We start from the raw sequence: 26,919 nt of genomic DNA, 5'->3' as shown, positions 1-26,919 counted from the left end.
GAGAGCCATCGATGAGGAAAACAGCATGCTGTGATCTGGAGACGAAGATTCAACAGCACTCGACGAGTAGAAAACCCGTGATGGGTGAAGAGCTTTGGTGACAAGAGGGGAAAAGGCCTCAATGACGAGAAGGTGAAAAGCCTCAATGACAGGAACAAAAGTCTCAGCAAAGAGAGGGTAAAAAAGCCAAGAGCCGCAATCTCCTTTTATGCAAAATCTCACTCTTTGTTCTCTGTATGAAGTGTTTTCAGGATTAGCCTTTAGTGATGACATCATTGCTGCCCGTTGTCACCATGGTTGACCTTGTGGCCTTTGATTAGTGTTCGTCATCACTAATCTGGTATAATCCCTACTTCCAGCTTTACATACAGTCAATGTATATTTTACATTTAATAAAATATACATAAAATATAAAATTTAATAAATAGAATGTCACTTTTACAGTAACATTCTATTTAGTACATTATATTTTAAATATTACTAAATATTAAAAAAAAACTGGAAAATCGATTGCAAAAATTAGCAAGGTTAAATTTTTCCACAAGAGATTTTACATCAGCCACACTTTCCTCGAAAAAAATAAACTTAAGGGTTTATTTTTTTACAATTGCAAATCATTCACACATTTTCTTTGATTATTCTAATTTTTTTTTTATTTGAAGGTGTACTTCATTAAACGTCCAGCACTTAAGTTTTAACACATGGATAAGCTTTACCATAATCTGTATGCTGAGAAAGATGTGAAGTGGTGGGAAGAATAGTTATTTTGTTAATTTTTCTGGCAATTTAGTCATTTTATAGAAAGGCAACAAATAAAGGAAAGTTCAGCTATAAGGGAAGCCTAGTTTGAACAGAGGTTGGAACACAGCTGAACAAAGAAAGGAGATCAAAGAATCTCCTTTCTTTGTTCCACCTTTTATCCAATGGCCACAGTGCCAAAAAGATTAACAAAATAATTGTTCCTCCCATTTATCACATCAATACAGATTATTAATGCTATTACTGTTTAAATTTAAATGTTATAGTCAGTCTTCTGCCATCTCCCTAAATGAAGCTCGTGACATATTGGGTGAAATGTATAGGAATAATAAATTACTATTTAGTTTTCTCTTGTGTAGAGCCATTATTTAAAATTACTATACTATGTCTAACATTCATGTTTCTATTAAACATTAGTAAATCCTTTACAGGCAGATATATTCACATATCTTCACATTACCATCCTTTGCACACACACAAAAAAAAAAAGTGTTATCAAAAATCTTTTGCACCGAGGTTTTTGATAACACCAATTTGTTCTTTGAAGTTTCTTCTATTAGAAGAATGAACTAAAATAAAACTCACTATTACTTAATAGATACAGCAAAACCTCGATACAGAAAATAATTATAATTATCATTCCTCTCCTACATTGCAATCTTATTTTAAAATTATCCACATACCTCAGCGCATTCATTGTCAATCACGCGATATCGCATGATGCGAGTTCTCACCTGCCGGCCGTCATGCGTTATCGCGTGGACGTCGCTATCGAGTAAAAAAAATTTGGCCACCACACGAAATTCCAATTTTCAGCTTGGCAATGAACGTGTTAAAGGAACTTCTGAACAAATAGCAAGGGCTCTTCACAGATATAATCTCTATACCACCTATAAACCAGTCTGAAAGTTGTCTTCTTTCTTATCACCCATCAAAGATAGGTTATCACCTCTATCTTTGCCTGATGTTTATCAAATACCCTATTCTTGTCATCTTTGCTACTTTTGGACAGACTGGCTGTTCTACTACGATTAGAATCCAAGAACATCAAGATTATATAAGACTTTTGGAATCGGAAGATTCAGACCTTGCTTCTCACGCTGTTGACACTAGACACAGAGTTCATTGGTGTACAGTAGGTTCAAATTTGATCATCTGTTTCTTGAATCGTGTGAAGCCCTATGGTACCATCCTAACCTTAGTCAAACAGATTGTGTACCTATCTCTAAATTTTGGGAAGTGTTTGCTATTAATTGTTTGTAATTTACACACACATACACACAACTAACATCTCTCATACTCTAATAGTGTTTCCTCCTACTTGTATCACTGCAACCAAGACATGGAAGTAGATGCATGTCGTATGACTCAGTTTTGTGTTCATAATTTAAATGTTGTAGCCAATTCTTCTGCCTTCTCTCTGAATGAAGCTCATGATATATTGAGCAAAATATATAGGAGTAATAAATTCTATTTAGTTTCTCTACATAAATGAAGCCATTATTTAAATATTATACTATGTCTAACATAGTATAATATTTAAATGTCTAACACATCTCTATTAAATGTCTAGTATCTATTACTATTCCCAATGTCAGGGGTGCCTCAGAAAAAAAAAATAGCCAGAATTTTAAAGAAAATAATGGGTTCTAAGGAGTAATTCCCTCTCCTCTCCTCTCTGTTCTAGGTGTGTACAAGGTCCTTTCTTCCTGAACCTTTGTTGTATTAAGGACAAACTGGAAGATCTGCTTTCACCTCGAAGAGCACAAGAAATATCCACTGTTATAACTATTGTCAGTCAAGTCTATCTCTTTGGACCCTTGCACAGAATTAGATGTGTGTGTGTGGGGGGGGGGGGGGGGGGAACTACTGTGCTTCACCACAGCAAATACAGGGAGAAAGACCTTTTTTTGGAATCGCAGACTTTTAAAATCCACCCAAATCTAAATAGATGTAGTTATGCAACACTTATCAATGTTTGGGAAACAGTAATTTTAGACATCTTGCCCAACAGTCAAGGCTAGCTGCCAGCACCTGTAGAGGACACCCCTCTTAGTACTTGGACTTCTAGTCTAAAATCTTTCACTTATTCTTTGTGTGTATAAAATAAAAATAAAAATTGATGAAAAAAAATGTCTGAAAATAATCTATAAACCAAGAAGCAAGACAAGGATGTCCTCTGTCTCCAAAACTTTTCAACATTTTTGAAAAGATTTGCAAAACAAGTGTTCTCTGCCAGGTTGGCAGGAAAAAGACACAGAGGAAAACCAAGATATAGGTGGATTGATAGTAAAAAAGGCCGAAGATAGAAATATAAGATCTGATAATGTAGTCTTGACAGGTAACAGATTAATTTGGAGAAAAATTGTAGATAGGAAGTTAGTAATGATGTAAGTTTTTCTTGTAGTACTATCATATCTGTATGCCCTTGAGGGTACATGTCGGAAATTTGATGATTAAATATTAATACAGTGGAACACCTTAAACAATCCAGGTATAGAAATTTCCTGAAATAACATAATAAATACGCTATTATTTGCAGATGATCAGGCAATGATATCAGATAAGAAAGACAATTTACAAAGAGCAATATGTAATTTAAACTTTATAGTAGAACAGTTTGGACTGAAAATATCCATAGATAAAACTGAAACAATGGCATTTTGTGGACAAACTCCAGTTAGAAGTAAAATAGTTATTAATAATAAAATAATAGAATGGATAAATACTTTCAGTTATCTTGGATGTGAAATATCATATGAAGGAGAAAAAGATAAAATTAAAAACTTCAAAATTTTACAGATAATCTGTAATCTGTTAAGGCCTGATAAATAGAACACTCAATCCAAATATAGTACAAAAAGAAACATGCTTGAAAATATACAATACTTTAGCAGTGTCCACATTATTATATGGTAGTGAAATTTGGACATTAAACAAACAAGATAAACAAAGAATAAAAACAAGTGAAATGAGATGTAGGGGAAGAACTGCAAAATACACATTATTAGACCAAAAAAGGAACAAAGATATTTTAAAAGAATGAAAAACAAAATCAATAGAAGAAAAACTGAACAATTATGAACAAAAATGGATAGAATGTGTAAACCGAATGGCCAACACTTGATATCCTAAACAAATAATAAAATATAAACCAGTTGGAAAGAGAAGACTGGGTAGACCTCAAAAAAGGATATTAGATGGATAATGAATCCGAAATAGAAATTTCAGATTCATTATCCAAATGAGATACAACACATTTTTGTGTTGTATCTCAGATGTCACTGTGTCAGAGACAGCATTAGAACTATTCAACTTATATACTGGACTCTGTGTTAGATTTGAAATGCACTAGATGGTCTTCATTTCACTTGAAAATGCTGAGGAGATCAGCATTTAAGACTGGTTGTGGAAGATCTTAAAGCTCGAGTCCTTTTGAGTTCTACAAGCTGTGTTGCATGAACAAGAGAAGTGGAGAGTACTGTTGTAAAAATTATGAATAGATTCAATATAGAGAGGGTTATTGATGTATAGGAAGTAGAGTGTGTGAGAGTACAAAATCCTGTGGTGGTACTCCATTGATATTAGAAGAAAAACTGAACAATTAAAAATAAATAAAATAATGATAAAAAATGTTGAGTGGCATCATTCACCATGGTATACATTGAATGACCATAGAGGAAGTTGGCACTTCTTTCACTTGTTGAGAAAGGCCTCACCGCCTTGGAAATATTAAGAGCAACCACTTGAGCTTTTCCAAATATTTCCATGGCCTGTGTTCAATGTTGAGTAAAGGTGGTTAGGAGGTCTGCTATAGAACAGGAGTTGCAGAATCCATATTAATGATGACTAACTGATGGATCTCCAGGTAATGAAAAAACTAGTCTGTATCATTATTTCCAGGAGATGAGATGAGGGCAATGATACTGACAATTTATATAGGTTATACAGGATGGGTGTTATTTCTGAAACACAAGTTTTTAGCTTAACTGAAAGGATACCATCTGAACCAAAAGACTTATTAATATAAAGACTCATAAGGGTTTTTCTTATGTCTATCTTGTAAAAGTTTGAAGGAAGAATTCTGTGAGTAGTTCATGCGATTTTAGGTGGTGAATTGCCTTGATTGTTTGTACACAAGTTGGAGGAAGAGACTGTTGCCAAGAATATATTGAATATGTTCAAGTCAACAACTTGTCTGAACAAGTGTTTGGACTGGGAGAGAAAAAAACAGTAATTAATCACACTACGGAGAAGAGGTGCAAATGATGATGATTGATTACTATAATCTTAACTCAAATAACAAGGAGAGTATGTCGAGTCCCTATCCCATACATTTCTGACAACTTGGAACCAATTTCTAAAATTCTTAAGAATTGTAATATAGTGGCTACATTTATTCCAGTCCAAAAACTATCATCATGGCCCCATCTTCTAAAGATAAACGCTCTTCTCTCACTCTTCCTTACATCCACAAGTTTCTTGTGATTATCACCTTTCTTACTTCAGGCAGACTGGATGTTCATTGGAGAAAAGAATACAAAACACCAGTCTTATATCATCAATGGAAATCTAAGAAATCTGGTGTTGCACAACATTGAATAGATACAGACCACAATATCTTATGGTCTGAAATGGTCTTACTCCATCATTGTTGCTATAAGTTTGAACATTTATTTAAAAAAAGTGCCAAAACCTTACTTCAGCATCCAAACTTGAATTGGAATAACTGCCTCTCACTATCAAAGATATGGGAAAGTTTTATTCTAATCACACATCATTAAAGTTTTAATTAATAACTAATAATACAATGTTTCCTCAGTTATTCCTTTGCATTGTTTTTTGTATAACATCACATGGCTCTCACTGTTTCAAATTAATCCATTGCTTGCATTTTGCTATTTATTCAACTACCTGTTGCCACCGATGATGATCTGTAACTTTCAGGTCAAAATGTATGATTTTTGAATAATTATTCAATCCTTTGTGTTATCGTGAATTTAAGAAACCTTATGGCACAAACCTCTCTAAAAGAACAACAAATTGGAATATGGAAAACATGAATTTCTTGATCAGATGATGAACCTATAGAATAAATAAAACATTGCAGTCTAGGCACAAAATGGGCAAATTAAATATGGAAATAGATAACATACTAAACAAAGCTGATATAGAAGGGAGCTAGTTAAATAAATGTATATGGAACTGGATAGAATTAGCAAAGCACCATGCAATATATTGTCCAAACATATTGTTAGGTTACCAAAAACAGTTATTTGGTGACAAAATAGAAGAGAAAAGATCAAGATGAAGATTTAAAATCTAGATGAATTAATGCAGTTAGTAGTGTATTAGAAGACCAAAGTGTAAGACTTGATATTGGAAACCTGATCTTTAACAAAATTAAGTTGGATGAACATTATTACTATGCACCTAGCAGTACTGCAAACATATTTGTGTTGAACTGTCATAGTAACTTCTTTGATATATATATATATATATATATATATATATATATATATATATATCAGATAATGATGATGCCTAGTTAGTTTCATGATATTTCACTCATAACTTTTGAAAATATGAAAATCAATATCTAATAATGTTCAAAAATCAATTCTTCCAGCACTTGTTATTTGTTAGTTGTACCAGTTATCTGAACATTCAATCCCAACCCAATTTCATAAGTATAAAAATAAATAAACAAATAAAAATGATTGGCCTGTGGTGCATAGTTTACTCATTATCTGAAAATCAAACATCTGTTTATTATAGGAGGCTATTGAAAAATCTTAGAAATGGAGAAGGAATCAGATGATAAAGGTGACATGAATACTGAAGATAAAGATGTTTCAATTGTCTGGAGTAATTACTTTGAAAGATTGCTAAATGAAACAAGCAGTGGCAGGAGCACAGTGGTAGAAAACTCCCAGCAGGAATACAGTCAGGAATGTTTATCCATACTTGAAGTAGAAAAAGCCATCAAAAACCTGAAATGTGGAAAGAAAGCTGGAGTAGATGAAATTCAACCCTCATATATGGAGGTATAAATGTTTTACAGTGACTGCACTGCATAATTCAGAAGGCCTGATCAAAGGTCAAATTCCAAATGATTGTAGTAGAGCTAAGTGAATGTGAGAATTACAGAGATGTTTCCCTTACGAGTGTTCCTGGTAAGATTTATGCAAGTACACTTCATAAGTGGCTAAGGAAAATTGTAGAAGGGCAGCCTAGTGAAAAACAAGCTGGATTCAGGCCAAATAAAGGTTGTCAGGATTAGGTTTTCACTTTAAGACAAATAATTGAGAAATCATAGGAAAATATAACAAGGATTAAGTTTTGTAGATCTGGAAAAGGCATATGACAAGGTGCTAGGTGGATAAAAGATAAACTCTTCAAAACACTACAGTGTAAATGGGACATTATCTCAAGCAATGCATAGTTTCTATTTGAGATATAGGTCAGCAATTAGAATTGAAGGAGTTACAGGAAAATGGTTTGATGTTAAATCAGGTGTGCAACAAGGGTGCACATTATTTTCACTGTTATTCATTATGTATATGAATCACATTATGAAGGAAAGTAATATTACTCTGACATCAATCTTGGCTCTTTACTTTATGCAGATGATGTTATACTTCTAAATAATCCAGTACAAGTCTGGAAGATTCCTGGCTAAATTGAATAACTGTTGTAATAACTTTGGTATGAAAATCAGCAATGAAAAGACAAAAAACAATGAAAATAGGCAGAAGTATTGAAAATATCAACTGCATTGTGAATGGAGGAGAACATATAGAACAAGTAAAACATTTCAGCTACTTAGGCATGAATTTTAGTGAAGATGGTAAATTAAATATGGAAATAGACAACAGAATCAACAAATATCTGGTATGTTAGGAAGTCAACTGAATAAATTTATATACGGAATAAGAATGAAATTAGTGAAAACAGTAAATTAGCTGTATACAAGACAGTGTTCAAACTAGTCTTAACTTCAGGATCTAAGAGCTCGGTTAAAAATAAAACACTTGATCAAAGACTGGAAACGACAGATTATGAGAGTTCTGAGAAAGATTAGGGGAGTGAACAGATGGCATCAGTGGCAGTATTATATTAAAAATGATTATATTAGTAAAGAACTTGCTATTGTTAGCATTCAGGAATGTGTTAGCAGAGCTAATCTCAGATGATATGGTCACTTAAACAGAATAGGAAAGGAAAGATTAACAAAACAAGTGTTCTTTACTGGGTTGGTAGGAAAAAGACTCAGGAAGACCAAGATGTAGATTGTTTGATACAGCCTTAACACCCCAACCGGCCATGACGTCTATAGACGTCCAGCTAAATCCGGATACGATTCTGCACCTGTTGAATAACATGGATAAGAAGTGCAATTTGGTCTCACTATTTATCCACCTCAGCTGTTAAGGAGGTTAAACGACTGAAATATATAAGATTTGGTAATGTTGTAGTCTTACCAAATAACGGATTAATTTGGATGAAAATTGTTGATTCATAGTTAGTAATAGTGTAACTTTTTCGTGTTATACTATCATAATATTCTGTCCCCCCCCAAAGGGGGTGCATATCAGGAATTTAATGATGTCGAATTTAGGAATGGTCTGGAATTATTATGTGAATTCTACCTTTTACTCATGAAAGGCTGTAAACCTGTAATATATTAGTATTATGGGTGGTAGGTAGTCTGGCTTGTGAGACTAAATGTGTTCCATATTTTTTTTAACTACTATAGGCTTCTAATAGGTGATAAAAATCATCTACCACTGTATATACAAACATCCATGCTTGCAGAGATTTCCACCTCTGTGGTTGAATAATATCTGCTCTTCAACCACGCCTGTGGTTGAAGAGCAGATATTATCCAACAGAACAGCGATTTTTTTTTTTTTTTTTTTTTTTTTTTTTTTTTTTTTTTTTTTTTTAAGGATATGTGTTACTTGCACTTTTACTGATTATCTGAATATGGAACTGCTCCCTCGAGCTGGAAAAGTCCAACTGTCTATTTTATCTCGTATTGGTGAAGTCAAACCACTTATATTCTCATCCACATTGGAATTAAAGGAAATGAGGTTGCAGCTTCTAGATCAGCCCATACTTTTTTCTTTATACTGTTTGGTATATACATATCAAACAATATGTATCTACAGATTTCAGACAGCTTATAAGATCAAAGCTGATTACCTGATAGTAGTGTTCATATCATGAAACACTAACAAACAAATTGCACAAGATTAAGAAGTCTGAAGTTAAACATTGGCAGTGTAGTCAACATGGAAACAGAAGAGAGGAAGTTATTCTTCTTCCACATAGGAAGAACAACTTCTAGGCTCCACATAGGTTACAGTCATCTTACGCATTCTTATTTACTGAATACTGATGACCTACCTATGTGTAAAAAAATGCAAAACACGTCATTTATCATTCTGGTGGAGTGCCAACACTTCACATGAGAAGAATGAAGTTTTTACTAATCTAACTGAGCTGTATACACTCAGGCACATGTTAACAGATGGACTAATTATGATATTTTTTTTAACTTTTTACAAGGAATTAATTTAGAGAAGCGCATTTGATTATGAATTGTTTTTGTGTAATTACTTCAATGCTTAATTTGTATTTTTTTTTTTTAATTTGCTTTTTTGTACGGAACATATTATTAGTAATTTGTAATATCAGTATTAGTAATATCACTTTGTTACTATTTATTACTATCTTGTGTACCTCATAACCTTTGCTGTCCTTGCACCAATAAACCATAAATCAATCTAACACCTAGTCATTTATTCTAAATAACTAAAAATCCCCCCCCCCCCTCCTATGAATAGTTCACTGTTCATAAATTTCCTGTTTCCCCTTCAGACTGTTAATTTCTTTTCTTTTTTTTTTTTCCTACTTTTAATGCGAAAATTCAAAAACAAGTGAATCGAGTCGTATTTGCTTAACGAATATTCAGAGAAGCCAAAAATTGAGTATTAAAAAATGAATAAAAACGGACATGTAAAACAAAGTGTCAAAGGTAATAGATGCTGGAAAAGCAGAATAAGATTAAAATTAAAGATTTGGCCAGAGATGGATAAATACAAAATCTCTCTGAAAGCAGAATCACTTAAAAAAAAAAAAATAAAAATAAAAAAACCAGACCTGCTTATGTTATTTTGTTAATATTATTTACTTAAAGTACAGTTTTTACTTTATATTGTCTCTGAACTTATAGTTCGTGTTGCTTCTTTGGTAAACTTTGATATAAAGAGCTAAATTCATTCCAAGCAATAACATGGAGATTTCATGCAATTAATGTGACTTCATAAGTTTGGTTATTTATAAATCTTTATTGTTTAGGGAGTCTGCTTTTTTGCGCGATGATGAAGTGTCACCTCATCATAGTGAAACAACATGGTTCCTTAAAGATTGCTCACGTCCACAAGCTGAAGCCTTATTAAAAGGTAAAACAGATGGGACTTTCCTCATCAGGAACAGTAGAACAGGCCAATATGCACTATCTATTGTGTAAGTAATGCACTTATCTCTTGCTAATACCTTTTTGAGTGGTGAAGTTTGAAGTATGCTATACTAGTGAGGGATTGTGAATTTCTAAAGTCTGTAAATATGTAATTCAACCCAATAAAGTATATATATAATTTTCTATTAAAATGAATTGTATTAGAAGGGAACTGAATATGAATGATCACTTCCATAGTGCATTTAGAATAGTGGTTTAACTAATGGTGAGTTATCAAGTCTCATATGAAGGTAGTATTAGAAATTTATCTCCTGAAAACTTTGTTCTACCCCCCCCCCCTCATGTCCTTACAAATTAAACAGATTGGCTACACACAAATTGTACTACATAGCATGCTATGGTTTCTTTCTCTTATAGCTAAGAGAATGAACCAATTCCCCTAACCTAATAAACATGGACAAAGACAATCACCCAGGTGACATCTGTATGAAGGAAGATGAATGCTTGGATGACCAGAGAGAAGATGGAAGAATGACCTAGTGAAGATGGTTGGAGAATATTGGCATTGGGAAGCCTTCGACAGAGAAAGATGGAAACAAATGGGGAGAGGCCTATAACCATAAATAGTTATAAAAAGGGCTAGAAGAAGCAGAACCTAATAAAATTAAGTTTAGGAAAAATCCAACCATAAGGCTTCACCTAATTTGTAAAATGAAAAATGAGATTTGTGTCTAATATTTATCCTTTTGAAATTTCTAATTATGTGTCATCTTTACTTCAGCTATTATTTCTATTATTCATTCTGCTCTTACTGCAATAAAATCATGCATACCTGCCAATTGTACTAGTTTAGGTGAGAATTTCTTGACTTTTACACTTGACTGGTACAATTATCCTCCATTTTTTAATGTTTTTATCAGCTTTTGTTATTCAGATCAAACCCAAACTTACATAGCATTATCTATGATATAGATGACATTTATTCCAAAAAACATCTAAACTCCCAGCCACCTGCACATGCACTCACTGGACATATATTAGCATTCTGGGATGATTGTACAAGGTTGATACCAATTTTGATTTCATTTTTGTGTAGTCCATCGATATCCAGTTCCTCCCTGGGTAGCTTAATGACTATTACAAAACATTAAAATAAAGTAGGGGTGCTTAAGGGTCAAAGCTGTATAACTGAGAGGAGACCTCCACATAGCCTTTAAAGGAATGCGGAGAACCGACCAGGGCTTCTGACCTAATGTCCAATCCTCACCTTCTCGTGGTGCACCCTGTTGGGTATCTACTTTGATACTGAACGAACGAGGATGGGCTGGCAATTTGGGATTTAGCCGACCAAATTGTATTCTTATTGGTTAAACCAAAATAAAAAAATGATGGTACAACATGACAAAATTTCATGCTGGCTGGGGCGTCGCTCGGTTAAACAAGGCCCCCGTTGTTTTCGCCAGGGAACCAGGGCGAACAGCGAAAAGTCAGCTACTGGAACAAATCTGAAAACAAACCCCAATTCAACATCACCAGAGTTAAAGATCGGTACTATCAACGTAAGAAGCCTGAATGGCAAAGAAATGGAGCTATCTGAGGAATTAGATAAGTACCAGATCGACATAATAGGGGTGACTGAAACAAAAAAGACCAAAACTGGTGAGATCTTTCTGAGCAATAAATACAAAATGTTATATTCAGGCAATGACAATCAAGGAAAAGAAGGAGTAGCCATAGTATTCAACACAAAATACGAGGCTAATCTTCTTGAATGGCAGTCAGTCTCAAGTAGAGTAATGTGGGCAAATATGAGAATTGGGAACTGGACAATGAGACTTATTTGTGCCTATGGTCCCACAGAAGGTTCTACTAAGGTAGAAGTGGAGGAATTTTTTGAGGCTTTAGAAAAAGCAACTGACACAATGAAAAAGGAAAAGTTGGTCCTTGTTGGGGATCTAAATAGTAGAGTAGGCAATGATTGTGAGACATACAAAAATATTTTGGGAAAATTTGGAGAAAAGAGCAAAGCTAATAATAATGGCAAATATCTGTTGGATTTCTGCTCAGGACATGGACTGGTTATTACTAACACCATGTTCCAACATAAAAATGTGCACAAATTCACATGGAGAGAAGAGGCTAGGAATAAGAAAAGTCTCATTGACTATGTTATTGTTGATAGTGATGTTTTCTCCCTGGTGCAGGACACCAGAGTGTACAGAGGATTTGAAATTGGAAGTGATCACTATTTAGTCTTGAGCAGGATAAAATTGAATTTCATATTGAAAAGAATAACATGTAAGAAAGTTTTAAAGCGAATAAAAGTTGAGCAGCTCTCAGATGTGAACTGTAGACTAAAATACAGAAATATTATTGAAAAGAAAATGAAAGAGTTTGAGAACAGGAATCAAACCTTGGAGATTCAGTGGCAAACTCTGAAGGAAACATTGATTGATTCTGCCAGAGAGGCATGTGGTGAGGTTGTGTGCAAGGATAAAAAAATCAGAACTCCCTGGTGGACACAGGAAGTTAAAGAGGCAGTGAAGGAAAAGAAGAAAGCATATCAAAAGTTCCTGGCAAATAAGTCAGCTTTTACTCTTACAGAATACAGAGACAAATGTAAGAAAGCTAAACAGTGTGTAAAACTAGCTAAACAAAAGTCATGGGAGGACTTTGGCAAGAATATAGAAAATAAACATCAAGAAGGTGGCAAAATATTCTGGAGGTTGTTGAAGAAGCTTAGGAATGGAGGAAAGAGTGCTGTAAAAGGAATTAGAGATGATAAAGGTGAAATGAAAACAGGAGAAAAAGATATCCTTGAAGTATGGAGTAATTACTTTGAAAAACTGCTAAATGAAACAAGCAGTGATGACAGCACAGTGATAAAAAACACTGACCAGGCATGCAGTCATGAATACATATCCATACTTGAAGTAGAAAAAGCCATCAAAGGCTTGAAATGTGGAAAGGCAGCAGGAGTAGATGATATTCGACCAGAAATGCTGAAGTATGGTGGTATAAGAGTCTTACAGTGGCTGCACTGCATAGTTCAGAAAGCCTGGACAGAGGGACGAATTCCCGATGATTGGAGTAGAGCTCTCATAGTACCCATATATAAAAAGGGAAATAAAACTGAATCTGAGAATTACAGAGGTATTTCCTTACTGAGTGTTCCTGGCAAGATCTATGCAAGTATACTTGAGAAACGGTTGAGAAGAATTGTGGAAGTAAAGCTTGGTGAAGAACAAGCTGGATTCAGGCCAAATAGAGGCTGTCAGGATCAGATCTTCACTTTACGACAAATAGTCGAGAAAGCATGGGAATATGACAAAGATCTGTATTTAAGTTTTGTCGATTTGGAAAAGGCATATGACAAGGTGCCAAGAGAGAAGCTATTCAATACGCTGCAGTTATATGGTGTCAATGGGGCATTATATCAAGCAATACTTAGTCTTTATTTGAGTTGTGATTCAGCAGTTAGAATTGAAGGAAGTACAGGAAGGTGGTTTAATGTTAAATCTGGTGTGAGACAAGGATGTACATTATCCCCTCTGTTATTCATTATCTATATGGATCACATTATGAAGGAATGTGGTATTAAACCTGATATCAAAATTGGAGACGTTAATGTCAGCTCTTTGCTTTATGCGGATGATGTTATACTTCTAAATAAATCCGCTACAAGTCTGCAAGATTCTCTGACTAAATTGAATAGCTGTTGTAATAGATATGGTATGAAGGTCAGCAATAAAAAGACAAAGACAATGAAAATAGGCAGAATCATTGAAAATGTCAACTGTGTTGTGAATGGAGAACCTGTGGAACAAGTAAAACATTTCAGCTACTTAGGCACAATTTTTACTGAAGATGGTAAACTAAATATAGAAATAGACAACAGAATCAGCAAAGCTGGTGTCGTGGGAAGTCAATTGAATAAATTCATATGGAATAAGAAAGAAATTAGTCGGAACACTAAATTAGCTGTATACAAGACTGTGTTCAAACCAATTTTAACTTATGGATCTGAGAGCTGGGTCAGAAGTAAAACACTTGACCAAAGACTAGAGACCGCAGATATGAGAGTCCTGAGAAAGATTAGAGGTGTGAACAGATGGCATCAATGGCAATATCATATTAAAAATGAGGATATTAGGAAAGAACTTGACATTGTCAGCATCCAGGAATGCGTTAGCAGAGCTAATCTCAGATGGTATGGTCACTTAAATAGAATGGGAGAGGAAAGATTAGCAAAACAAGTGTTCTCTGCCAGGTTGGCAGGAAAACGACCCAGAGGAAGACCAAGATATAGGTGGATTGATACGGTACAAAGTGCCTTAGACGATAGAAATATAAGATCTGATAATGTTGGAGTCTTGACAAGTAACAGACTGATTTGGAGGAAAATTATAGATAGGAAGTTAGTAATGATGTAATTTTTTCATGTAGTACTGTCATATCCTGTACACCCCTTGAGGGTACATGGCAGGAATTTGATGATGATGATGATGATGATAAAATAAAGTATTTTTATTTCTAATGAAGCCTCTATTATTTAATACTTCTAAAAATTACCTGTAGATCTTTTCACACCATGCAAATAAAATTTCAAGTTACTGTTGTTCAGCAGTGAATATTTTTTGAAATTATTCAAAAGCAGTAACTTTGTTCTAACCCTCCCTCTTGCAAGGACAAGAGGGGAGGGGGGAACAAAGGTTTCAGGAGATAAATTTCTAATACTACCTTCATATGAGACGTGATAACTCACCATTAGTTAAACCATATTTCTAAATGCTCTATGGAAGTGATCCTTCGTATTCAGTTCCCTTCTAATACAATTCATTTTAATAGAAAATTAAATATATACTTTATTGGGTTGAATTATATATATACTCTGACTTAACTGCATAAGCAGCCATTTTCTTCACCGCATAGAGTGAAAACTCATTAATCATATCAGTGATTTTTGAATTAGACACTTCACTCTTTAATAATTTTTAAATATCTGTAATAATAATGTAACATTTCCTCTCATGTTAGGCTCGATAGCCTGTCATCACTGTCAGTCAACTTGGTTTCACATACAAAAGTCATGGAACACATATAAACAAAGTCCATCTCTATTGATAGAAATGAATTATATGTTGTCTTACCTTTGGCCGTAATAGCTATGTTGATGCGTCCCAAAATACATTCTACTAATTGCTGATAGTTTTCAATATTTCTGTTTGAGAAGCAGAACATAATCCGAAGTAGGTTCCAAAAGTTTCTGGCCTGACACAAAATTCAAGCCAATTTTAAAATGCTGTGCATGACCGATAGCATCATCTCTGGGGAGCTTTGTACCAGTTTCAATTCTCTACCTGAATCATTTAGTTGGAGGCACTTGTTTGACTAACACATGACATGCTAAGTGGCTCTGATGTTAAAAATTGAGTAACGTGCTGTGATAGTTTTTTTTGCTAAGGAATGACTTTTTCCAAGTGCTATCAAACAGCGATTGGATGGTGTTTATGGGGAAGCTTCTCCTCCATATTCCACCATGACGGAATGGACTAAAGTTCACCTAGGAAAATGGAGATGATCCTCATGATGGTTGGCCTAAAGAAGTGATGACCAAGGAATGTCTCTTGTTGAGGAGGAATTGCTCGATGACAGACTGCTGAAGCTCAAAGAAATTCAGCAAGGTTGGGGTTTTCTATAGCAACCATAGAAAGGCCATCTTTCGCATCATTCATGAGAAGCTTCATATGACAAAAGTCAGTGCAAGGTGGGTGCCCAGACTTCTCTCTTCAATTCAGAAGGAGCATCATGTGACCTGTTCCTGCAAGTTTTTAGAGCTTTGCCAAGTGAATCAGAGAAGTGCTGGAATCCATTGTCACTGGAGATGAAATCATCATCCTTTATTATGATCCTCTCTCTCCAAAAGAGATTCCATGGAGTGGCACAAACCAGGCAAAGCACTTCCAAGAAAAGTAGATGTCACTCAATCCACCAAGAAGATCATGGCAACAATCTTTTGGGATTACTAGGGAATTCTTGAATACCACCATGAATGCAGAATATTATGCTTCCCTCCTGTACAAACTGCACGATGCCAAAAAAGAGAAGATGAGGGATGCTGAGTCATGGTCTTCACCTGCTTCACGACAATTCTCCAGTCCATGCTGCTATTGTTGCGAAGGCTGCAGTGAAGGATTGTGGCTTCCAGGAGATTGAACACCCACCCTACAGCCCAGATCTAGCACCCAATGACTGCTACCTCTTCTTGAAATTGAAGAAAGACCTTCAAGGAAGAAAATTTGCAGATGACAATGAGGTGAAAGCTGCAGTTTTAAGCCATTTTGCAGACAAAAGTACAGACTGTTTTTTCAAGGACATTGAAATGTTAATTCAAAGACTTAAAAAAGGAAGTAAAGGAAGATTATGTTGAAAAATGACACAGGAAACTTATGCAACCACCCTCGTATCAACAACTTCTATCAGCAAATTGTTATGTTCTTACAGCTGTCAGTAAGTTCCAGTGATGAAAAAGATCCCTCTTGGCTGTGCCAGATTCTGCATTCCACCAATTCATTCTAGATGTTCTTTCTATGTTGATCACCACAGGGTTCCAATGATTGCTTTGAAAATGCAAGAGCTGGTGTCATAAAATTGCTGCAATGTATGGCATGCACAGATGACCAGGAATATCTTCGTAGGATTTTGCAGCCATGATTTTATGTCGTATTACCAGTGGACCTAATCCACCCAAGAGAATCGCAACCAGCATTATCACTGCTACCTCCAGACATCCATATCCTAATAAATTAAACTGGAAAAATAGGTATCATGACTCATTAACAAACTCTTATGGACTACAGCTCCTCTATAAAAATTCATATTATGCAGCTCCCTTGTGGATTATGGATTGGTATAAGATTGCTTGTAGCTATTGAGTCTTCATAGTATGGAATATTGAGTGTATTCTACACTATGGCAATGGTATATTGATTGATGACAGATATACCACATGTTAATATTTTGATCCACTATCTCCACTAATATATATAACTGTAGATTATGTGGTCTCCGGCTGATTTGCACATTCCAGGATAAAAATAAATAAACATTTTTGGTAAGAGAGAATCCTACTAGCTCAATACAGAAGACTGACTACTCAACTTCAGTTAAAGTCCTATAATGGTTTCTTGCATCTTCGACAGGATTTGAATCCAGGTTTCTTTTCCCGACATAAAGAGCAAATATCTTGACTGAGCCATGGAGATTCATTTATGGCTGCTGACATCTTTAGAACAGATTGTGTAAGGTACGATTGTAAGATGAAGTACTAACCAGCCGTTTATAGGAGTGTTGGATTGACTGTCAATAGTGATGGTATCTCAGACTCAGTATCACAGCTTCCATTTCTTCGGCACATTGGGAATGCTTAATTACTGTCATTTTAACACATATGAATTTTCCCTCTGAAAATCAAATGACTTTCAAGTGTACTGCTGATATATATACATATATATAGGCCATAAAATTTGCACACATATTGCATAGGTGTATTCATTTTCCAGTCATCAGAGGAGCACTGTGTGATTTTTATTAGAATAGTATAGACCTAATTAATGTAATAATAGTCAGTTAATCTTGTCTAGTCTGCTGTTTATCAGTTTGCCTATTTCACAGGAAGAGAAACTTTTTCACCTTCATACAAGACCAGTTAAATTCCTTGCAGATGAAAAGACCTTATAAATGTTCTCACATCCTAGAGCCACTATAATATAACAAATACTACATGGTGTGACGGTCTGAAACAGTACAGCTACAATCATTTGTAACAGGCCAATGATTTCTTTGATATAAGCAAGTCTACTGACTTTGCCACATTATGGTTTTCACTCCTCTGAGTGAAAACCATAATGTAGCAATAATGAAATTAATTATTGAGGCAGCATTATTAATTTCATTAGTATCTTAATATAAAAAAAATAAAGTTACAAATTTATCATATTTTGGGAATACTTAGAGGCTACCTGCTCTGTAGTTAACCAGTAATGGCCAAAAATTTCAATCCAACAACATTATATGTTAGTAGTTGCACTGTATCCAAAACTTTGTGTTCTACCAAATAGAAATAAAGTTGCATTATATCAAGTACCATATTTACCAGCGTATAAGACGCACTTTTTTCTTTGAAAATAGGTCTGAAATACAGGGTGCGCCTTATATGCCGATACTCAGTTTTTTATTACTTTCATTTCTGGAAATTTTCTCTGTTCCGAGTTACGTGATTTCTTTCTTGCTTCCTTGCGGTGTGTGAGAGCATTCAAGTTACGTCGAGTTATGTGGATGCTCATGCGCTGCCATCGACGATCACAGCTGTGTTCCTATTCATTTAAACTTTCCAATTGCTGGCACGGTTGTTGTGAGCGGTGATAAATTTCTGCCATTAAATTTTCTTGACAAATTATGGCTGAAATACGTCAGCATTGCTACAATATTGCATACAAGCTACATGTGATTGTGTATGCTAAAGAACATGGAAACAGGACTACAGAGAGGCATTTCTGGCCACCCCCAACTGAGGAAATGATAAGAACTTGGCAGAATCAGGAAGGTGATCTAAAAAAAGCAACTCACAGTAAACATAACTTACGAAGTGGAACTGCAAGATGTCCAGAACTTGAGGTAGAACTGAATACTTGGATTTTAGACCACAGAAAAGCGGGACTTTCAGTGTCTACAAAAATGATTATTCATCAAGTGAAAGCGATAGCCACTAACAGAGGGATCGCCAATGTTACTGGATCAACATCATGGTGTTCAAGATTCATGAAGAGAAACCAGCTATGTATGCAGACTAAAACAAAAATATCATAAAAGATGCCAGCTGAATATGAAGAAAAAATTATCGAATTTCATCGATTCGTCATTAACACAAGGAAACAAGGAATTTTTGAACTTGCGCAAATAGGAAACATGGACGAGGTTCCACTGACTTTTGATGTGCCCTGAAACAAAACTGTTGATTCCAAGGACATAAGAGGTGTTACTGTTAAAACTTCGGGGAATGAAAAAACTCACTACACGGTTGTTTTATCCTACTGTGCTGATGAGACAAAATTGTCGCCACTATTGATTTTTAAAAGGAAGACTCTACCCAAAGAAAAAAAAAACTTAAAGGAGTGTTTGTACATGTTCACGCGAAAGACTGGATGGATGGGGGAGAAATGAACTTATGAATAGATAAAATTTGGTCTAGGCACCCTTTAGGACTGTTGAAGAAGCCTGCCCTGTTAGTATGGGATCAGTTTTGTTCTCACAGAACAGAATATGTTAAAAATAAACTCAAGGAATTGAAAACTAAGTTAGCTGTAATTCCAGGAGGTCTAACTAGTCAGCTTCAACCCTTAGATGTCTGTATTAATAAACCATTTAAGGAATTTATGAAGGAGAAGTGGAACAGCTGGATGCAGTCTTCAGATTTTGAGGTTATGCCGTCAGGAAGAAGAAAGAGGCCTAGCATTTCGCAAGTTTGTGAGTGGGTCAAAGCTTCATGGGATGCTGTGAAAACTGAGACGGTGGTTAAATCATTTAAGAAGTGTGGCATTAGTAATGTGCTGGATGGTACACAGGACAATTTGTTGTATGAGGACTCATACAACACATGATTCTGATTTAGAAGAGGTTTCAAGTGTCTCTTCATTTAGCTCTAGAGATGAATTTCTGGGTTTTGACGAAGAAGATTAAAAGGTGGGTACTCTTTCCTAATTAGATTAGGTATTTGTTGAAAGTAGACCTACTTATTATTTTATATTTGAAATACTGTAAATTCATTATAATATTTAGTGATAAAGTTTTTTTTTCCCCTAAAAAATTTGTACAAAAAGGGGGGGGGGGTTCGTCTTATACGCCGGCAAATACGGTATATACGTCAGACATTATGGAATGTGAAAAAATTACGAACAGTTATTAAAAATAAAAAAAATATTGAGAGAATTGTTATTTTTATAATGCTCACTTGTGTTATATTTTCTCTATTCTTTACTTTTATTGTAATTAGTGCCAATCTCTAATTTCACTGTTTGCTCTTAAGTTCTTCCAAAATGTTGAAATAGATCTTAGAGGATAATTCCCATTTATTCAGAAAATATCTGCTTGTTTCAACAATTGTGAGAATCAGCAAATTCCTTGTGTACTTTCCTCTTTCAAAAAATTCCTCTATTTCCATACTAGAATCTTCTGTAGGACTATAGTTAAAGTAATTTTATTATCCAATTTCTCATCTTAATTTTTTCTACATTGCTCTGCTTGAAGTAGGCTTTCATTCCTCTCATCGTTTAGTGATGAATGCCTCATTCCTTCATCTCTAATGCTTGAATAAGTCATTTTGTGCTATTTATTATTTAAAATACTTTTATTGTTCTTAGTTAACACTACTTACTGTATATCAGCATGGTTTCTGTAATTACTACTTACATTAGTGTTATACAATTCTGTTAACATAACTGTAGTTGACCTTTTGCTGTTCATTCTGATTCTCTCATAAAAATGGCTGAGCAACTGAGAAATGCATCAGAGAACATATTTCATTATGTTGTACTATCAAAAGTCCTGATCTATTCTCCATGCCACTTAACATTATGTGGAGGTCTCCCAGTTATGTAGTTTCAACTTCTAAGCATGTTTCTAATCTTAAAAAAATGCTGTGATTGTCATTAATTCATTCTAGTACAGGAATTCTTAAGTCTGTGCGGTTAGCCTAGTGGCTTTGCACTTCGCAACCATATGACCGGGAAAGGCGTGTCCCAGATTCGATTCCTGTTGAAGACGTGAGGAATTTGAGGATCTTCCTCAGCCATAGCCAAGCTAGCCAGTCTTGGGCATGGGCAGTACGGTTTATCTGGTGTTTTTCATCCTGCAGGCAGGCAAACCAGCCCTGTGAGCATACATTACTACAGTCAAAAATATATCCCCCCCCGCCAGCAGCAGGCTAGGCGACAGGTAGGTTGGGAATGGTACTAACAAGAAGTCTCATCTAAGTAACATGTGGACCCTGCATAGGAAGCAGGAATAACACGTAGTGAAAGAAAGAAAAGAAAGTACAGGAATACTTAACAGTTTGGGGGGGGATGGTGCCATATCTCTGTGTAAAAGAGGCTCACAGCCAAATCATACAAAATAAATAAAAAATTCGTTGTAATTACAGAATGTTCTAAGATTGGAATATATTTGTTAGTCAAAGAAATCTAATTAAATTGCAATTGATTTTCATCACCCAGTGTGAAGCCAGAAACCAGATTTCTTGCTCCTTCATATTGAGCCTGAAGGGGCATGAAAATCATACCCAGAGAAACTATCCAGTTTCTAGATATTATTTTGGAATTATCTTATTCTTAGCTTACTCATGTTAGTAATGCACTTTAGGTTAACAAGCTTTTGTGGGTGGGATTGTCATAAAATCTAGTCAGCTATTCACAAATCTATGGCTCTTTTGGTTTTTAATTAGAGCCTATGTTCCCTTTTTTGAATTAATGGGTTATTCCTTTAGGAAATTATTTTATTATTCATTTTCTTGTCAGTCTCTAAACGAGTTGTTTTCTGGAAGTAAATTACTTCAAAATTGTGTGTGTTTTCTACTTTTTACATTTAATTAAGTTTGTCAAATTCTCCTTTCCCATCCTCAGAGAGTATCATATAATTGAAACAGCTGTTACTTCTATAGCTTTCTCATTTTTATTGCAGCATAAACATCCAAATCCTGACTTCTTAGTTAAGCAACCAGCATGCATAATTTAATGCACATGTAGCATATAAAAGCAGAAAGTTATAACTTGCATTCAAAGTATTTGCTCAGTTATGTGAAGTTATTAGCTTTTTTCTAACCAGCATAGCAATTTTGTTAGTACCTTTTATGAAACTTAGTGAATGATTCAAAAATTAAAAGTAAAGATTACTTGAAACAATTCAAGGAAAGGAAGTGCAGCTGCCTTCCCATGCATGATGCTGTGTGTAGACAAGTGGTTCAAAAGAGAGAAGTTGATGAAGGAAATAATAAAATTAAGTAATTGGGAAACACTATGTATGAAAGGAGTTGAGTTCCATTGGTTTGAAATAGTTGTTGCTACTCAAATTTTTGCAGGTCTACAGAAAGCAGAGGAATGATGGAAGCCAATTTAGTTGATCAGTGCCTTTTGGAAGTAGCTGTAGAAAAGGCCTAAGGCAAAATCAGAACATCTATGAGAATTGTATTATTTAATTGGAATTCCATCTGGGAATTTGAAAAAGATAGCATCAAACATTTTTAGGAAAATTTATTGTGCACCAGTTTAAATATTTGAATAGTAGGTCTAAAATTGGGCAGATTTGAAATTTGTATAATATTAGCAGTTGCATAGGTGAGAACTAAATGCCTAAAATATCAGTTTTTTTTGGATTCTGAGGAAGCTGTGGATGTGATATGTTTGTGCCAAAAATTTTGTTAAGTCAGCCTATTTCCTGGGCGATACTCCGGAAATATATGAATTAGTTTATAACATATTGGTTCAGTGCCATGTCATGTACAACTGCATGGGAGGCAGTTAAGAAGTGTTTGCATGAAGCAATGGCTGACTGTATACCTAGAGTCCGAATAATAAATCAAGTAGGAGTTAAATGGATGAATAACACCATTAAGCTTGAGCTGCAAAAAAAAGAAACAACTATGGAGGGAATTTAAGGAGAAAGGTGACCGACAGGCACATGAATGGTATAAAGCGCAGGCCAGAAGGGTAATGAGTGTGGTAAGAAAAGCAAAAAAGATTACGAAAGAACATTGGCCATGAGGCTAAAGAGAATCCTAAACAGTTTTTCGATATGTTGCAAGTAAAAGAAAAAATGCTGATGGTAGGGAGGTAACCGAATCAGTTGATATAGTTGAATTACTGAGCAAGCTCTTTGCAAGAATATATCTTCCAGGTGGTGACATTGCAGAAATGAATGAACCAAGAGATTATATGGGAATTGTGGTGAATGAAGTGGAGGTGAGTAGTCTATTGCAAAACCTCAATGTCAATACATCTGTGGGATTGGATGGTATACCAGCTCGTGTCGTACATGAAGCGGCTAAAGAATTGTCAGTACCCTTGACCATTTTATTTAATTTGAGTCTCGGTTAGTCCCAAAGGGGTGGAAAGAGGGGAAAATAGTTCCACTGCATAAAGGAGGTTCCAAGATTGCTGTTGTAAATTACCGACCGATTAGCATGTCAAGGTCTTGGAGAAATAAGGCACGAGAAGAATACAGAATTGGATAGATGAAAATGGGATACTGTATTGGGGGGGGGGGGGGGGGCAACATGGTTTTGTGAAAGGTAGATTATGTCTCAGTAACTTGCTCATGTTTTATAACACAGTGACAGCTGAAATGGATAAAGGTAATGGGTTTACAATGATTCTACTGGACCTTGCCAAGGCCTTTGCCAAGATACCACATGGAACTCTAATCAGTAAACTGGAGCAGATGGGGATGGATAGGAGGGTGGTTGATGGAGAGATACCAGAGAGTGGTTTTTTCAGGAGTGGAGTCCAAAAGATGGTTTGGGACTAGTGGTGTGCTGCAAGGTTTTGTTCTTGGACCACTACTTTTCTATTTGTTCATTAACAATATAGAAAATGATCTGAGAGGAAGTGTTCACTGATGATGCAAAGTTGGGTAGAGCACTTGTGAGTGCAATGATGTCAAAATTTTGCAGGACTGGGCTAGGAAAAATGGATGTCAATTTAATGTGGCAAAGTGTAAGGTTATGCATTTTGGAGTGAAAAGATTAGCAACAGTATATCACATTGGTGGAACTGTACTCCAGGAGATTGATGAGGCTAGGGAGTTGAAGCTTAGGGGGCACATTGCAAAAGTGGCTAAATCAGCTCATCAAATCACTTAGTTGCTAAAAAATACTTTAACAAGCAGAGACAAGTTATTGAGCCTTGATAAGATCCCACCTAGACTACTGTGCCCAGATATGGGCACCACGGTTTCTTCTGGATGGGGAGGATCCAGAGACGAGTGACCAAGATGATAGCAGGTCTGTGGAATGAACCTTATGAGAACAGGTGGAAAAGGGGTGATATGATGGAGACATTCAAATTACTGAAGGGTTGCTATAGGATTAATGGAGAGGACTAGGGGCCATACATGGAAGCTGGGGTGTTAGGTTTTTTACTAGGTGAATGAGTGGAATAAGCTGGCAGAGTCTGTTATGACCATGAATGCCGAATAGTTGTTCTTGACATGATGTTAGGGCCTCCCTCGATGAGTCTGTCGACTCCTTGGAGTTGCCCAAAATAATATTAAAAAAAATCTACATGAACTTCTCAACCCCAAATCACTGAGTTTGATGAAATGAAAAAAAAAGTATCACAAGTATTGCTTATTGGTGGTATTAAAAAACAAGTTTGGTTCTGTGCTTTCTCATCCCATAGAAATCCTAGGACAGTAGTCCAGATGCATTTGTATCATGGCCTTTATGAGAAAGGCAGTTATGCTACTTTATATACCCATTCATTACTTGCAACAAACTGTGAACTCATAATTTGAATGCCAATATCTTTCTGAACTCATTAAGAAAGCATCCAACTGCTGGCAGCCTATTCCATTTATCACACAACTCCAGGCCATATCCCTGTTATCCATTTACACAACATTCATATCGAAACATTTCAATATCTACTCTATAAAGCTCCTTCACTAAATTTGTCATATTCCTATCCTTAGAGGGAACTTACCACAGCCTAGTCACCCTTTTGGTTATTTACCTCTGAATCCTCTTCACATTCCCAAGATATCCAGGCAACTAACTCTGCATCATAGTCCAAATATAACCATATCTAATAAGTATTTATGAATGTTTAAATACCCTGGAGAAGCATTTATAATTTCCTAGCATCTGTAAACATTGCTCGATGTAGTGTGCTTGTACTTCATTATTTTAAGATATGCTATAATAGTTAAAAATTGTAGATAAGTGATTGACATAAATTAAGCTTTTACATTTTTCCTTTTCTTCTAGTGCTGATGGTAAACCTTGCCATTGTCTTATTAATAAAACAGACCGTGGATATGGCTTTGCAGAGCCTTATAACATTCATCCAACTTTAAAGAGCCTGGTGTTGCATTATTCTCAAACTTCTTTAGAAGAACACAATGATACACTCAAAACTACACTTGCTTTTCCTGTCTTTGGGCCACAACCCAGCTGAGTCGTGCGATTGAATTGCTGCCATATTTTCCAGGAATGCAGAATAGAGATTAAATGTGTTTATCATGTCACAATGCCAAGTCTTCATGTGGGATTCAAAGTTGCATTCCATCCTGTAATGATTTACTTCACCACTGGCATGAAAGCCATTGGTTTATAAGTGATTATATTAGACTGTGATGTGGGACTTGTACATTAATTGTGTATATATATTTGACAAGTAGAAGTTATAAAACTTTACTGTATTTTCATAGTATTGCTACCTAGTATCATATCGTCTAATGATACTTGCTATTTGTAGATTTGTGTGACATCTTCAGTTATTTAATATGAGAGCAGTCTGTCCTATTGTATAATAAGTTGTAATAGAAGAGTTTCATGGAAATGTCAACATGTATTAAGATTAGAGAATCATGTCATACATATTTTCAGTCACTTAGAGAGTTTTTTTTTCTTTAGTTGTTTAAACCATCTTGAAAATTTTTGGTTAGTGGATCTAATTAAACTGATTTTAGACTTCATTAAAGTTCAAAAAGGTAACTTATAAATTTCTTTCACTTTATATATATAGAAAGTAAAAACTAAATAAAGTAACTTATTGTTATGCATCAAGTTTGCTGTTACAAATGAACGTTTCCAGTGTATGACAAGCCTATAGAGAAATTTGTCACTACTGAAACTTTCTGAGATGGTTTAAATACTTCCATCAGTTTAGTTTATTACATATACTGGAGTGAAATTTCCATTGTGCATTTTATGAAAAATTTGTATGATAGCCAAAGAACATTTTTACATATGAAATTGTCTTGTGTATATATGTGAATTGTATAATATCTGTAAATAGTATGTAGATGCATGGACTGGCTTTAAATTTCATTTTTAAATGACATGGATAATATTTCTTAGAGTTTAATTAAATTGAAACTTTTCCCAAAACTACACCAAAGGATAATGCATAATGGGAGAAAAGGCCTTTTCTCATCAGGAAATGATCTTAACTGTCCCCAAGTTATTACTAGTCAGTTTAGTTAAAAACATTTAACTCATGTTTTGATACTTTGCACACTCAAGCATGAATGCTTCTTTTAAAAATGTAATTATTGGTGCTGAATTTCTATAAGCAACAGGTTTCATGTCATTTAAAAAAATAAATTTTTAAAGTAATTTCAGTATGAGTCAGTGGTCATAGTTTTATTGTTCCATTGTTATTGACAGGCAAGTAATCATTAGTTATCAGATAACTAATGATATTAGATATGGCTTTCCTTCAAAAGTTTTTTTGTATTTAGCAGTTTAGAACTTTTGCTACCATCACTGCTCAAATTATATAAGCATTAAACTAATCAGAGTGGAAATACTGTATTTCCACTGATTAGTTAATGATTATTTTTCATAGAAAATAAACTAGGCCACCTCTGAATATAAAACTAGTTGCAGTACATCCATTCAC

General features: G+C 35.0%; 1 protein-coding gene across 1 annotated transcript in view; it reads left to right on the top strand.

The window, feature by feature from the left end:
* The window catches only part of Pi3K21B (phosphatidylinositol 3-kinase regulatory subunit alpha), a 405,502-nt gene extending 378,864 nt beyond the window's left edge, over positions 1-26,638 (top strand). Inside the window, exons 22-23 of the mRNA XM_090416099.1 lie at positions 10,126-10,293; positions 25,281-26,638. Of these exons, the coding sequence (XP_090272225.1) occupies positions 10,126-10,293; positions 25,281-25,470 (358 nt within the window). The 3' untranslated portion in view covers positions 25,471-26,638. The remainder of the gene's footprint in view (positions 1-10,125; positions 10,294-25,280) is intronic.
* The last annotated feature ends 281 nt before the right edge of the window (positions 26,639-26,919 follow it).

This window comes from Typopeltis vanoorti, chromosome 3 (assembly GCF_054136105.1).
Source record: "Typopeltis vanoorti isolate ZY-2024b chromosome 3, IOZ_Tvanoo_1.0, whole genome shotgun sequence".
Classification (NCBI taxonomy): domain Eukaryota; kingdom Metazoa; phylum Arthropoda; class Arachnida; order Uropygi; family Thelyphonidae; genus Typopeltis; species Typopeltis vanoorti.
Note: the sequence above shows the minus strand (reverse complement) of the source record. Positions and strands in the feature narration are given on the sequence as shown.